Here is a 12,703-nt window from a genome sequence, read left to right as displayed (position 1 = left end):
CAAGTACCCCCTGATCAGCGCAAAAACTATTTGTTAGGGAAGAAATGCCTATATAAAGAGGTACAGTACAGCGCTGCACCATCGGTGTCTGATTTATTAAAACAACAACCTTGTAACTGAGAAATACTTTAAATGCTAACATTTACAAATAATAATATATTTATTATTTATTTATTATTATTTTTATTATTATTTTTACAGGTGCTCAAAGACACTTTACAGATATAGTGTTTACAATCCATCACTAAATTCATGGAAAACCAATTTTAACATCATGCAATAACACTAAGAAACATTAGTCGCATTGAACTGATCTTTTTAATAAGTTACAATTTAGTGAGAAACACGGGCTTGTGCTTCACTGAGAATCTTTGTTACTCTCAGTGACAGGAAGGCCACTGCAGTTATTACACTTCGCGTTTTTAAATATGTGTAACTGTTAATATAAAACCCACACTGCTCAAACTTCGTTACTTTTCCTAAATTCTTCTTTTTTTTTTTTTCGTTAACATAAAATAAATCTCACGTACCCCCTGCAGTACTCCAACGTACCCCTAGGGGTCTGCGTACCCCCATTTGAGAACCACTGGTCTAAAGTGTGGTGTTTCACAAACCTGCTGACATTTCATAGCTTAAAGGAAGACTTCAACCACAAATGAACTTGTATACCAATGGCCTACATTTCATTACATGTTACTTGTTAGACGCTTTTATCCAACACGCAGAACTCTTGCATGTTTACATATTAAAGGAAGATTACAAAATGGAGGGAAGTCTTGATAATTGGAAATAAATGGGAGATGCAATTCACAGAAAAAATATATCAAAACATCCTTTTAAAAATGCTCACAAAACTCCTGCAGATCAAATGCACATTCATCCAGTTGTATGCATTTTCACTTTTACCATATTTTTTAATTACTTTGGACTAGCTCCGATAATTAGCGCGCATGAAACACAAGATTCATTAAAATGATAAAACATTTGATTTCAAACGGCCTGTTGCGCACATTTTTAGGTTCATATTTATATTTTGTGGCTGTACTGTGAAACAGAAAAGACAAGCATTTTAGGGCCCCTTTAAAGTAGACCTTATTTGTGTTTGTTTTGCAGCACAATGAAAAGTTATCACGCCTTAAATGATCCTTGTTGCATTTCTGATGCTGTTAAAGGGTTTGTGTAGACTCAGCAGGAAGAAAGGTTTATACGGTCATTTATAATCCGATATAAAACACCTGATTAGATATGCTTTATACAGTATTGGGCCTCTGATCTACCGAAAAAAAATATGTGTTATCAAGCCCTGCTTTATGTTTGGTTATCTGTTCCAGTCTATTAGGTATTTAGTTAAAAGATAATCTAACTGCTCCTTGTGGCCTTAGAGAACCTGTCAGGGAGGAAAACAAGAGATTTCTACATCTACGTAATATACCGTAAACAGCCAAGGTTCCTGTTTCTGTGTGTGGGGGCTTTCTACTCCCACACACACACACACACACACACACACACACACACACACACACACACACACACACACACACACACACAACACACACACACACACACACACACAAACACTCTCTCTCTCACACACACTCACACACACACACACACACACACACACACACACACACACACACACACACACACACACACACACACACACACACACACACACACACACACACACACACACACACACACACACACACATTAATGACCCAACTCCAGAATGACTCCCTGATTCCTGACAATACAAAACCTCAGGGATCCGACTTCTGTGGATATTATTTGTCATATAACTCTTGATGTTGTAATGTTAAAACCCTTTAGAATAAATCACGTTGATGTCCATATGCTCTCCCACTTTATTAATAACTTAGCAATCATTTTTGAAAACTCTTAAAAATCATTAACGTATGGAACATGTCAGTTGCTGTTTTCCTTACTTCTGGGTGAGCTTCTTGGCGGACAACAATGATATATGAGAATAATGTAAACGCATTGTTAAACCAATTATTGCACGTAACTAAAACTTAAAAGCAACAGAAGTATAACAGATAATAAGTCATTTTGGAGAACTTGTAAAAACAGATTAATTCGGAGAAAGCTGTTTTTCGTATGCGCCACATTAGAGAGTTACAAAGACAGGAAATGACTCTTCTTCACACAATACCCCTTTGCATTGTTCAATGAGAAAATACAGCCTGAATGGATGCATTTAACAAAGTCTCACAACGATAACTGATGTGCGATGATAAATAATGTGATCATGAAAGTGTGTAACATTTCTTATTTCTAACGGACTCTGGATTTGTGTGTGTGTCCCTCAGAGACGCCGCGGTAACAGCCCTAACATCCTCTCCAAGTCTGGGATGCAGAGCGGGGGGGAAGAGGAGCAGGACGAGGAGCCGCACACCGACCTGCCCCCCCGCATGGAGATCATCAAGGACCAGGAGGACAAGGTGAGAGAAGACAGGGTTCACGTCACTAAATAAATGCTTTATCCGACCAGTTAAAAACTACTTCTACTCTCAAATCGGTCAAACCTTTGAACTGAGAAGGGTTGATGTTAACATGTCATTCAGTTTTTGATTTATTTGATTTTCATTAAGGTTTTTATCAGGTTTTTTTAATTTAATGAAAATATTTTCAGTTTTTTTAAATTTATTTTTTAGAATATCAAATTTGTGGGTGTCATGTTCTGTTGTTTTCCATACCCTTTACTCTTTTACTCATCGATGCTCTTGTATTTTTGAAAGAAAGAAAAGTAGTTAATACAAATAAGGTTTATTTGAGCAAAGCTTGTCCTTCTCTCCGGCTTGGTATACATCGTGCAGTGTTTCCTCCTGCTAACTAACAGCTTTTCTCTCTTTAACTCCATTCACATCCTTTGTTCCACCTCCTGCCTTCCCTCCTTCACTTCCAATCTTCCTAACATGCTCTTGGTTTTGATCGTCCTCTTCCTCTCAGTCTTCCTCCTTGCTAACATCTCTTCAGTCGTCCTCTGACGTGCCCAGCGCTGCAGAGCTGGTTAGCGCCATAGAAAAACTGGTTAAAACCAAGATGGTGAGTGTGTGCGATTAAGTGCATGAATGGGTCCTACACACTTACAGAATAAGAAATAGGTTGCCTTTTTATTAATGAGCATAAACCAAAAACACAATCTGCAGACCAGTCTTAGACCGAAGTGAACACAACCTGCTGTCTTGAAGCTAACACAGCATGTATGGATCTGTTTGTGCTCTTTTCAACAAATTAACACAATACTGAATTTGTGTATTAACAAAAATCATGCGTGAACAATGAACTGTACTTGTGTGTTGTACTTTATTGTCTCTATGTTGGTGTGATATAGTTGGTGTTCATAGTTGTAGTAGTTTGTGTGTCTGTGTTTATATCTATGCATAACATTTTGAACAGAAGTCATGCAAAGGCCACATCTGGAACGTTTACAGGGGGAGATGGGGAACGATATATTCACTGTTCTCCTCGTTTATTTCGTATGAAACACATTTCTGAGCAGCACAGATAATGTTCAAGTCGCTCCATTCCTCCAGAGAAATAAATCCAATCTGAATGGTGGTTAAGTGACATTTCTTTTTAGTTGATAAGAAACTGAAGATCAGAATCTTACTGGACAAAACACCACACATTAAAGAAATTCCATTTTTAATAAGAGCTGAAGCGGTTTCTATGGCATATCCACTTGAGTATAATGTGTTCTTTATTTGTTTTAATATTGTTTTTGGGCCACCATTGCCTTTAATGTAGAGACTGAGTTTAGACTAGAAAGGGCAAATGGTCCCAGGATGGACTCTGCTGTTTGAAATATTGCCCTTCAATCCGCTGCCGTGTTTTCAGGCCAGTTGGAGAAATCACTCTCCGGCTCAAAAAACAGTTGCTGGGATTTGTTGCTGATTTGGAATCTTGTATTTCCACACCGACGTTGATGTAATTATGAAAAGCAGAGGTGGTAGTTTTCACAATCAACACAGAGTGGTTACTCTCAGCCGCTAAAGACCAAGCTCCTGCTGCCCTCTGCTGTCATGAATCCATCTCACTATCCTGATGGTGGTTCACACTTAGAGATTGTCCTCATTGAGCACCCAAGGTTTGAGGTCCTTTCGTGTTTATATTGTTGAGTCCCTATACGATGATATAGATTTGATGGAGGACATGTCGTTGCTATCCTGAGTCTATAACAAATAACTGTGAAAAGGTTCATCTCTAAACGCTGATCTCCTCTTCCTCTCTTCAGACTCTGGACAAAGGAACGTACCCCGACTTCTCGTCTCTCTCTCCGCCGGAGCAAACCACTCCAGTGCAGCCGCGAAACCCTGAGCTGGAGCAGAGAGCCAAAGCTATGAGAGGACGGATGTGAGTACTGCAGAATATCATCTCTACTGCCACTATAACTGCTTCTAATTCAAGAACTACTACAAGTTTACCCACAACAAACCAGTGCAGACGGTAGTCCTTGTTGACAGTGAAAACATTTTCCTCAGGATGTTTCAGTGAATTGTTTTGTTCTGACCAGGTTTGTCCTTAACGAGCTGATCCAGACGGAGAAGGACTACGTCAAGGACCTGGGCATCGTGGTGGAGGTGAGACAACAACACATGCACACCTTTGTGATTCTGAATATCCTGCCACCCCCTATAAGCATGACCCTTACGATAGAGTCAATGGTATCCCTTCAAGTAGCTTTCTTTATGGTCACATAACAGCAGCTCTACCAATTTAAATACTGACATAATGCACTTTTTTTGAGTAAATTGTCATATTCTCATTTTTTTGTAAATGTATATTTGTTAGTTTATAATGTAGTAATATTTTTGTTTCGTTAATTCCTGTTATTTTATTTATGTATGCAGAATATTACATTTCATTACATGTCACTTGTTAGACGCTTTTTATCCAAAGTGACTTACACACATTCAGTACTGTGGACAATCCCCACAGGAGCAATTTGGGGTGAAGTGTCTCAGGGACACAACGACATGCTGACTGCAGTGGGACTCGAACTTGCTATCCCCTGATTCAAAGTTCAGCGCACTAACCCACTGCGCCACAGCCTCACAGAATATACACCAAAGCAAATTAATTGTGTCTCTTAATTAAACTATTTCTGCTTAAAATCCTGATTCAGATTTTAAAACTCTTAACTCAAATTCGCGAAATTATAATGACCCCAGAACCCCTGAAATATGTATCTTTGGTAGTGTTCGTCTTTGCTCTGACGTTTGAGGAGAATTAAGTGTCTCCTCTCAACATGTTGACCTTCTGTCCCCCTGCAGGGCTTCATGAAGAAGATCGAGGAGAAGGGCATCCCCGACGACATGAAAGGAAAAGACAAAATCGTCTTCGGGAACATCCACCAGATCTACGACTGGCACAGAGAGTAGGTTCAGCGTCGGTGTTCAAAAGCTGGAACTGGACCCAGATCGGGGTCGTCGGCCATGTTTGTGTTTGATCACTAATATCCCCTCTTCTGTTTCCTGTCAGCTTCTTCGTCGGAGAGCTGGATAAATGTTTAGACGACCATGAGCTCCTTCCTCAGCTCTTCATCAAACATGTGAGTGGAGCACTGTGATGGTGATGATGATGATGATGATGATGATGATGATGATGAAGATGAAGATGATGATGACTTTGTAATATTAAAATGAACTGTGTGATCTGCTGTCTGAAAACTGTGTGTGTTCCTGTGTGTTACAGGAGAGAAGGCTCCACATGTACGTGATTTATTGTCAGAATAAGCCGAAGTCAGAGTTCATCGTAGCAGAATACGATACATTCTTCGAGGTAAGTGACGTTTTGACTATTTGTGTTACTTAAGTACTGTTTTTTTATTTAGTAAAACAAGGGAACATCTCCAATACATTCATCAACATCTCCTTTGAGACTTCCACCTGCTCTATTTTATTCTTTATTAGGATCCCCATTAGCACTACCATGAGCATTGGCTATTCTCTCATTATGTTTGTATTATCTTGCATATTTAATATTTAACAGACCACATTAATAAAGCAAAACATGTTAGAGGACAAATAGAGGATAAAGAAACCTTCTGATGTTGTTGGTGTTTGTCTTGCAGGGACTCCAGCACGACGTCCAGTCCAGGTTGTCCATGAGTGACTTCCTCATCAAACCAATCCAGAGAATCACCAAATACCAGCTGCTACTGAAGGTAACACACACACACACACACACACACACACACACACACACACACACACACACACACACACACACACACACACACACACACACACACACACAATTAACCTTAGCTTACTTCATTTAGTTACCAAAAGAGATTTTATTTTTTAGAAGGAAGAACTCACTTTGCCACATTTATTTTTTTAAATAACTAGCGCTGTGAAATTAAGCCATTTGTGTTTTATTTGTCTCGAGTCTGTAAGAGGCCACTCATTTAAGGGAGATAATTGCCTCTGTGACATGTAGGGCGCAGTGATGTATTGTGTAGTGAACTGAGTGTACAGATCAAATCAAATCAAATCAGGTTTTATTTATATAGCACATTTTTAAAACGATTTTTGGTCGAGCCAAAGTGCTGTACATATAATAATTACCTTACAGTAAGGACACTATACAGTAAATACAACAGCACAGTTTGTGCAGAATATCAGTATGAAAAAACAACACCCTCTGACCTTAGAGTAGACCCTCACATCGTACAAGGAAAAACTTCCAGAGAAAACCCACAGTTTAAAGGGGAACATGGGAGAAACCTCAGAGGGTGCAACAGATTAGGGGTCCCTCTCCCAGGACGGACAGACGTGCAATAGATGCCGTGTGTAAATTGAAAAGATAATACATTTTACAGCGTAGGTAGACCAAATGTTTGGAAATGCATGTATTTATAACAAGAAGATTAATCCATGGGGATGTCAACAATCCTGTGGAAGCCATCAGAGTGTTAAAGGTGTGGTCATGTTTCTCCTCAGGACTTCCAGAAGTACAGCAGCAAGGCAGGCATTGACTGTGAACAAATCGAGGTAAAAACACTTCATTTAAAGTGCCTAAATATCAAAGTTCACACAATCCCATCACAGGATTCGTACCCGCTTTTACTTCCTTGCCTGAATCCTTAACCTTTAGATGTTTTATTGATATCAATGTATGTTTCTTAAATTCATTGTCCATCCTAAGAGAGGAAAAACAGCTGGAATGAACTCCTAAACAATGATTGAAATCCCTCTCTTACAGAAAGCAGTAGATTTGATGTCTCAGGTCCCTAAACTGTGTAATGACATGATGAATCTGGGTCGTCTGCAGGGATACGAGGTATGTTCACTTCCTGTTTTAATAACAAGTCTGCACTCTGCACAATGAACAGTGAGAAATGATTTAAATATGTTGACTAATCCATTTCCTCTTCAGGGTAAACTGACCAGTCAGGGCAAGCTGCTCCAGCAGGAAACCTTCTTCGTCACGGAGCAGGACTCCGGCGTCCTGTCGCGCTCCAAAGAGAGACGAGTTTTCCTTTTCGAGCAAATCGTCATCTTCAGTGAGCTGCTCAGGAAAGGATCGTCCACGCCCGGATATCAGTTCAAGAAGAGCATTAAAGTAAGCACAGAATGGGGGTCTTTTTCTGGGGGGTAACATTAAGAGGGCAATTTCAATGAGTAACTCAACATTAAACAACTTTATGAGTCAGAAAACAACATGAACAGTCCCCTTAATGTTGCTATCTATTCATCATGCTCCCATGTTATAGTGTTAGTTTCCCTTTCCTAAAAAAATCTCGAGATGTTGTCCACTTGTGTGTCATTTTAGAAATTAAAATGTTCTAGCTTGGGGGTGTTGAAGTTAAAGTTGCTATTTTAATGAATTTAATTGATTTTACAATAGTAAATAATGCTTTCTTCCCCCCGCCCCCCTCAGATATCCTTCCTGGGTCTGGAGGAAAGCAGCGATAACGATCAATGTAAGTTCGTCCTGACGTGTCGCGGCTCGTCGGAGCGTTTCACCCTGCAGGCCGCCAACGTGGACATCAAACAGATCTGGGTCCGACACATCCAGGCCGTCCTGGATGCTCAGAACAACTTCCTGTCTGGTGAGAAAACACACAAACTATTCTCTGAAGCATTGTGTATTTTGTCAACACCTTATTAGGTTCAAGGTTATTTATTTGTATAGCACATTTTAAGACACAGAAGCAATTCAAAGTGCTTCACATTAACACATAATAACTAAAAACAAAACAAACACAAAAAACACAATTCATAAAAGCATTAAAATAAAGGTTGCAGCTAAAAGTGCAATGACTCTGTAACTAGATGCAAAGGACCTGCTGCCAATGATACATACATTCAAATGATGACATTTTGTTTCTTTTGGATGTTGAGTTTCCTGATTGCACTTAAATACTTAAAATAAAATAAAAACATTTGGAGAGTCAGAGAAGCTGACACCAAGAGGAGGAACATACTGTAATACTTCATTTCTGTGTGATTGTAGCCCTCCAGTCTCCCATTGAGTACCAGAAGGAGAAGGGCGGAGCGGGCAGCAGCGCCTCGCTGACCAGGAACCGCTCTGGCTCGGGGAACCGTTCTTCTTCTGCAGCGTCGTCTCAAAGCCGCCCGTCATCAGCCGTCGGCCTCGGAGACAAGGAGACGGAGAGAGGGAGGCCCCAGATGAAAGGCTCCACCTCCAACGGCGGATCCACGTGTTTCGAGTCCAGGGTGAGTTCCAGCAAACAGCCTGGACACACATGAGAGCGCTTATTGGTTACTTATCTGATTAGGTATCTTATTTTAGTTTGTTTCGTCTGTCTGGAGCTCCTCACAGTATTGCATGTATTACAATTTGTACATTTTGGGACTAATTAAGGGATTCTGATACTGTCCACTTTATACTGCAGCAGACTCCATGGGACCTAGAGCATGAAGCACACTTGTTTCCCCTTCACACTGTCTGTTCAGCTTCCTATTCCCTAAAAGCCAAGGTTAAAATCTGGGCTACTGCAGGTAGCAGCATACTGTGTGAGTTTATATATATACACACACACCAGGCTGTTCTCTTTCTGGCCTACTTTGTCTATAAATCCTCTTGCTGTCTGCAGGAGGCTGGACAGCTCTGCTCACTCTGTGATTTACTGCCAGGCTCTACATGGAAGCACCTTGACCCTCTTAAAGGGAGAAACTGAGACTGTCCTAAGAACAAGACTTATGTTTTTTTATAATAAGTTGAAATGAGATTGAAGTAAAACAGAACAAAAATATCATATTTGATAAAGTACACCTTGTGGCTCCTATCTGAAAACTGGTTTTGAGAACTAACGTAATTAAATAATAAAAATGTGCGTTCAAATTCAATTTACAAAATCTATTAAATCTTTCCTACACTTTTCTCTAAAATAACGAGGTTTTTCCTACATCAAAGCTCTGATTGGCCAGAAACAGTGAACATCAGACCTATTGGAACATCTATACAAAAATTAATGACATAAAAAAATGTAAACTTAGTTAAGTAGAGGTTTTAATGTACATGAACCAATAACGCAGCGTCCACACGGCGGCGTGTCTGAAGCTCGACCAAAAACCAATTAATCCCATGAATCTCCCGCCCCGGACACACAAGCACGCGGTTTGATTGGCTAGAGCTTGTACTGGCATATGATTTGATTGGCTGACGCTTCCGTCAAAGCTTCAAAAGTTGAACATTGCTCAACTTTTGAAGCAAGCAAAGCGAAGCGACGCTCCCACAATGCAGTTCGGCAAAGTGTGACGTCACCCCATTCAAAGTGAAGGGGCAGAAGCGTCGAAGCTTCAACGCACGCCGCCGTGTGGACGGCCGTGTCTGCTTAAGTTAAGATGTTTTGCTTTGAGCACCATCGTACTGGGTAGAAGCAGGAAACTCATCAGCATAGAGGTGATCAGCTGATTAGACTGTACATGTAGTAACTTGTCTGTAAAAGAGAGCCTGAACAGAAAGCTGATGCTCTGTTTTTCTCCTGCTCCTGGGTCCTGACTCTCCTCTGCTCCTCCTCAGATTTGGATCATTATGACTGTTACTCAAACCAAACACTCACCTTGTCCTACATTTCTCCTCATCCTCTCTTCGTCTGTCATTTCTCTCCTCTGCTCTCCTCTGTGTTTTTTTCCTCCTCTCTCCTCTCTCTTGGCCATCCTCTCATCTCCTCCCCAGGACCTTGAAGGCTGTAACGGCGTCTCCTCCACCATGTTGGTTTCTCAGGACTACTCGGCGCTCAAGGAGAACGAGGTCTGCGTCAGTCAGGGAGAGACCGTCCAGATCCTGGCCACCAATCAGCAGAACATGTTCCTTGTTTACCGGCAGGCCAACAGCCAATCACCTGCCGCAGAGGGCTGGGTGCCGGGACGCATCCTGGTCCCGCTCACTAAGTCCATTAGAGACTCTTCTTCTACTTCCTCCTTTCCGACGTCGGTGGCCGATGCCAACAANTTTTGAGCATGCCATTTGAAATTACTCCGACTGTTTCTCTCTTCTTGCCTCGTCTCTGTGTGTGTTTGAATCTATCGTGCTGACTCACTGACTGCAACGTCGTTGCAGTCAGTGAGTCAGCACGATAGATTCAAACACACACAGAGACGAGGCAAGAAGAGAGAAACAGTCGGAGTAATTTCAAATGGCATGCTCAAAAAAGAGAAAGGTAGACAGCGAAAACAGAGCATTTAATTACATTTCTATCTTACTGGACCTCTTTGAAATGCAATTAAATACCCCTGCATTATAGCAACAACAACAACAATAATAATAATAATAATAATAATAGCAATAATAATTGGGAGAGGGGGGCTCACCTTCCCACACTTTGAAAACCCCTGGTCTATACGATGGAGCAGTGGTTCTCAAATGGGGGTACGCGGACCCCTAGGGGTACGTTGGAGTACTGCAGGGGGTACGTCAGATTTATTTTATGTTAAGAAAAAAAAAAGAAGAAGTTTAGGAAAAATAACGAATTTTGAGCAGTGTGGGTTTTATATTAACAGTTAAACATATTTCAAAACGTGAAGTTTAATAACTGCAGTGGCCTTCCTGTCACTGAGAATAACAAAGATTCTCAGTGAAGCACAAGCCCATGTTTCTCACTAAATTGTAAATACAACTTATTAAAAAGATCAGTTCAATGCAACTAATGTCATCTTAGTGTTATAGCATGATGTTAAAATAGTTTTTCCATGAATTTAGTGATGGATTGTAAACACTATATCTGTAAAGCGTCTTTGAGCACCTGTAAAAGCGCTAACTAAATTAATCTATTATTATTATTTGAAATGTAGCATTTAAAGTGTTTCTCAGTTACAAGGTTGTTGTTTTAATAAATCAGACACCGATGGTGCAGCGCTGTACTGTACCTCTTTATATAGGCATTTCTTCCCTAACAAATAGTTTTTGCGCTGATCTGGGGGTACTTGGCTGAATATTCTTTTCAAAGGGGTACATTATTGAAAACAGTTTGAGAATCACTGCTTTAGACCACAGCAGATGAAAGACTCTTTTGTTGGATGTCCTGCTCACCTCGTCGGTGTCGTCCTGCAGGGGGGGGCCCAGGTCGATGCTCTTCCTGCTCTCCCTGCTCTCCTCCCTTCCTGTTCCTGTCAATCAAACAGTTCATTACTCACACATTCAGTCCAAAAGTAAAATATTTTAACGATTGAGGAGTCAAGAAATCAAGGAGGTTTTAAACAGCTTACTTACCGGTACTTATAATGCTAGAAAGACATTAAAGGAATCATAATGGTAGATCTAGCAACACATTAACACAAATCTCTCCAAAGTCCTGTTGACATTAGAAATGGGTAATCTATTTTATTCAACCCTCAGTTACAATGTTGTGTTATTGCCACATGGTGACAGGAGGAGGAGCTTTTCATTTGATTGGTTGATCAAAAACCATTTGCTTGTGAACATGTATTCAACGCGACAACAATCAGAGCAGGATCTTTTAAACAGACTTTTCCTGTTGGGGTATTTCCCCCAAAACTGATGTTGAAAATTCTTTATCAGCCAATAATATCATGCTTTTTAACATTAATACAATGCTGTGTTACAAATCCAAATACTGAACAACAAAGCAGGATTTTTTAGAGGACCTCTACTTGCAACAGTATTAGCAGACTACTTGTTGCAGTGTGCTAAAATACATTTAAACCAAAAGCTACATGGAGGGAAAAACAACTGAAAGAAGAATTTAAGGTATGCTTTGAAATGTTGCAGTTTATGGCTGAACTCACTGTATTTTGGCCCAGTGAAGACTCAATATTCAGTCTCTAAAGGTCCCCTATCATACTGTTTTTCATCAATATATTATAGGTCTCAGATACAAAACATGTCTCTGAAGTGTTTGGTTCCAAACACCAAACAGATCATTGCAGCATCCCATAATCCCCTCTGTTTCAGCCCTGTTTCCAAAGTGCACATTCTCTGTCTGTTACTTTAGATGAAAATAAGGAGCCCCTCCCTACGCCCCTCTGAGAGAGATTTGGTTAACAAGAACACAATGGTGCTCTAGGAGGNGGGGGGGGGGGGGGTACCTTGGTTGGTGATTGGCTAATGGTTACACAAGCCAACACATCGTAATGACATCATAAAGTGGCCAAAATCTGATCAGGACAAAAAGTGAGCAAATCTTTTTTCCTGAAACTTTCAGAATCTCTTTACACAGAGGGGACACATGTTTTTGTATAAA

At 40.5% G+C, this 12,703-nt stretch overlaps 2 protein-coding genes across 2 annotated transcripts in view; both read left to right on the top strand.

The window, feature by feature from the left end:
- Positions 1 to 10,461, top strand: part of LOC104947452 (kalirin-like) — a 24,642-nt gene extending 14,181 nt beyond the window's left edge. The window contains exons 6-19 of the mRNA XM_010773461.1: positions 2,334 to 2,465; positions 2,974 to 3,069; positions 4,262 to 4,380; positions 4,541 to 4,607; positions 5,301 to 5,404; positions 5,509 to 5,578; positions 5,722 to 5,808; positions 6,101 to 6,193; positions 6,975 to 7,025; positions 7,237 to 7,314; positions 7,411 to 7,596; positions 7,915 to 8,086; positions 8,491 to 8,714; positions 10,180 to 10,461. Coding sequence (XP_010771763.1) covers positions 2,334 to 2,465; positions 2,974 to 3,069; positions 4,262 to 4,380; positions 4,541 to 4,607; positions 5,301 to 5,404; positions 5,509 to 5,578; positions 5,722 to 5,808; positions 6,101 to 6,193; positions 6,975 to 7,025; positions 7,237 to 7,314; positions 7,411 to 7,596; positions 7,915 to 8,086; positions 8,491 to 8,714; positions 10,180 to 10,461 — 1,761 coding nt within the window. The remainder of the gene's footprint in view (positions 1 to 2,333; positions 2,466 to 2,973; positions 3,070 to 4,261; positions 4,381 to 4,540; positions 4,608 to 5,300; positions 5,405 to 5,508; positions 5,579 to 5,721; positions 5,809 to 6,100; positions 6,194 to 6,974; positions 7,026 to 7,236; positions 7,315 to 7,410; positions 7,597 to 7,914; positions 8,087 to 8,490; positions 8,715 to 10,179) is intronic.
- The window catches only part of pde6d (phosphodiesterase 6D, cGMP-specific, rod, delta), an 818,526-nt gene that overhangs the window by 195,451 nt on the left and 610,372 nt on the right, over positions 1 to 12,703 (top strand). The window lies entirely within an intron of this gene.

The sequence above is a fragment of the Notothenia coriiceps genome, unplaced genomic scaffold, assembly GCF_000735185.1.
Source record: "Notothenia coriiceps isolate Sejong01 unplaced genomic scaffold, NC01 NC01_scaffold00012568, whole genome shotgun sequence".
NCBI classification, from domain to species: domain Eukaryota; kingdom Metazoa; phylum Chordata; class Actinopteri; order Perciformes; family Nototheniidae; genus Notothenia; species Notothenia coriiceps.
Note: the sequence above shows the minus strand (reverse complement) of the source record. Positions and strands in the feature narration are given on the sequence as shown.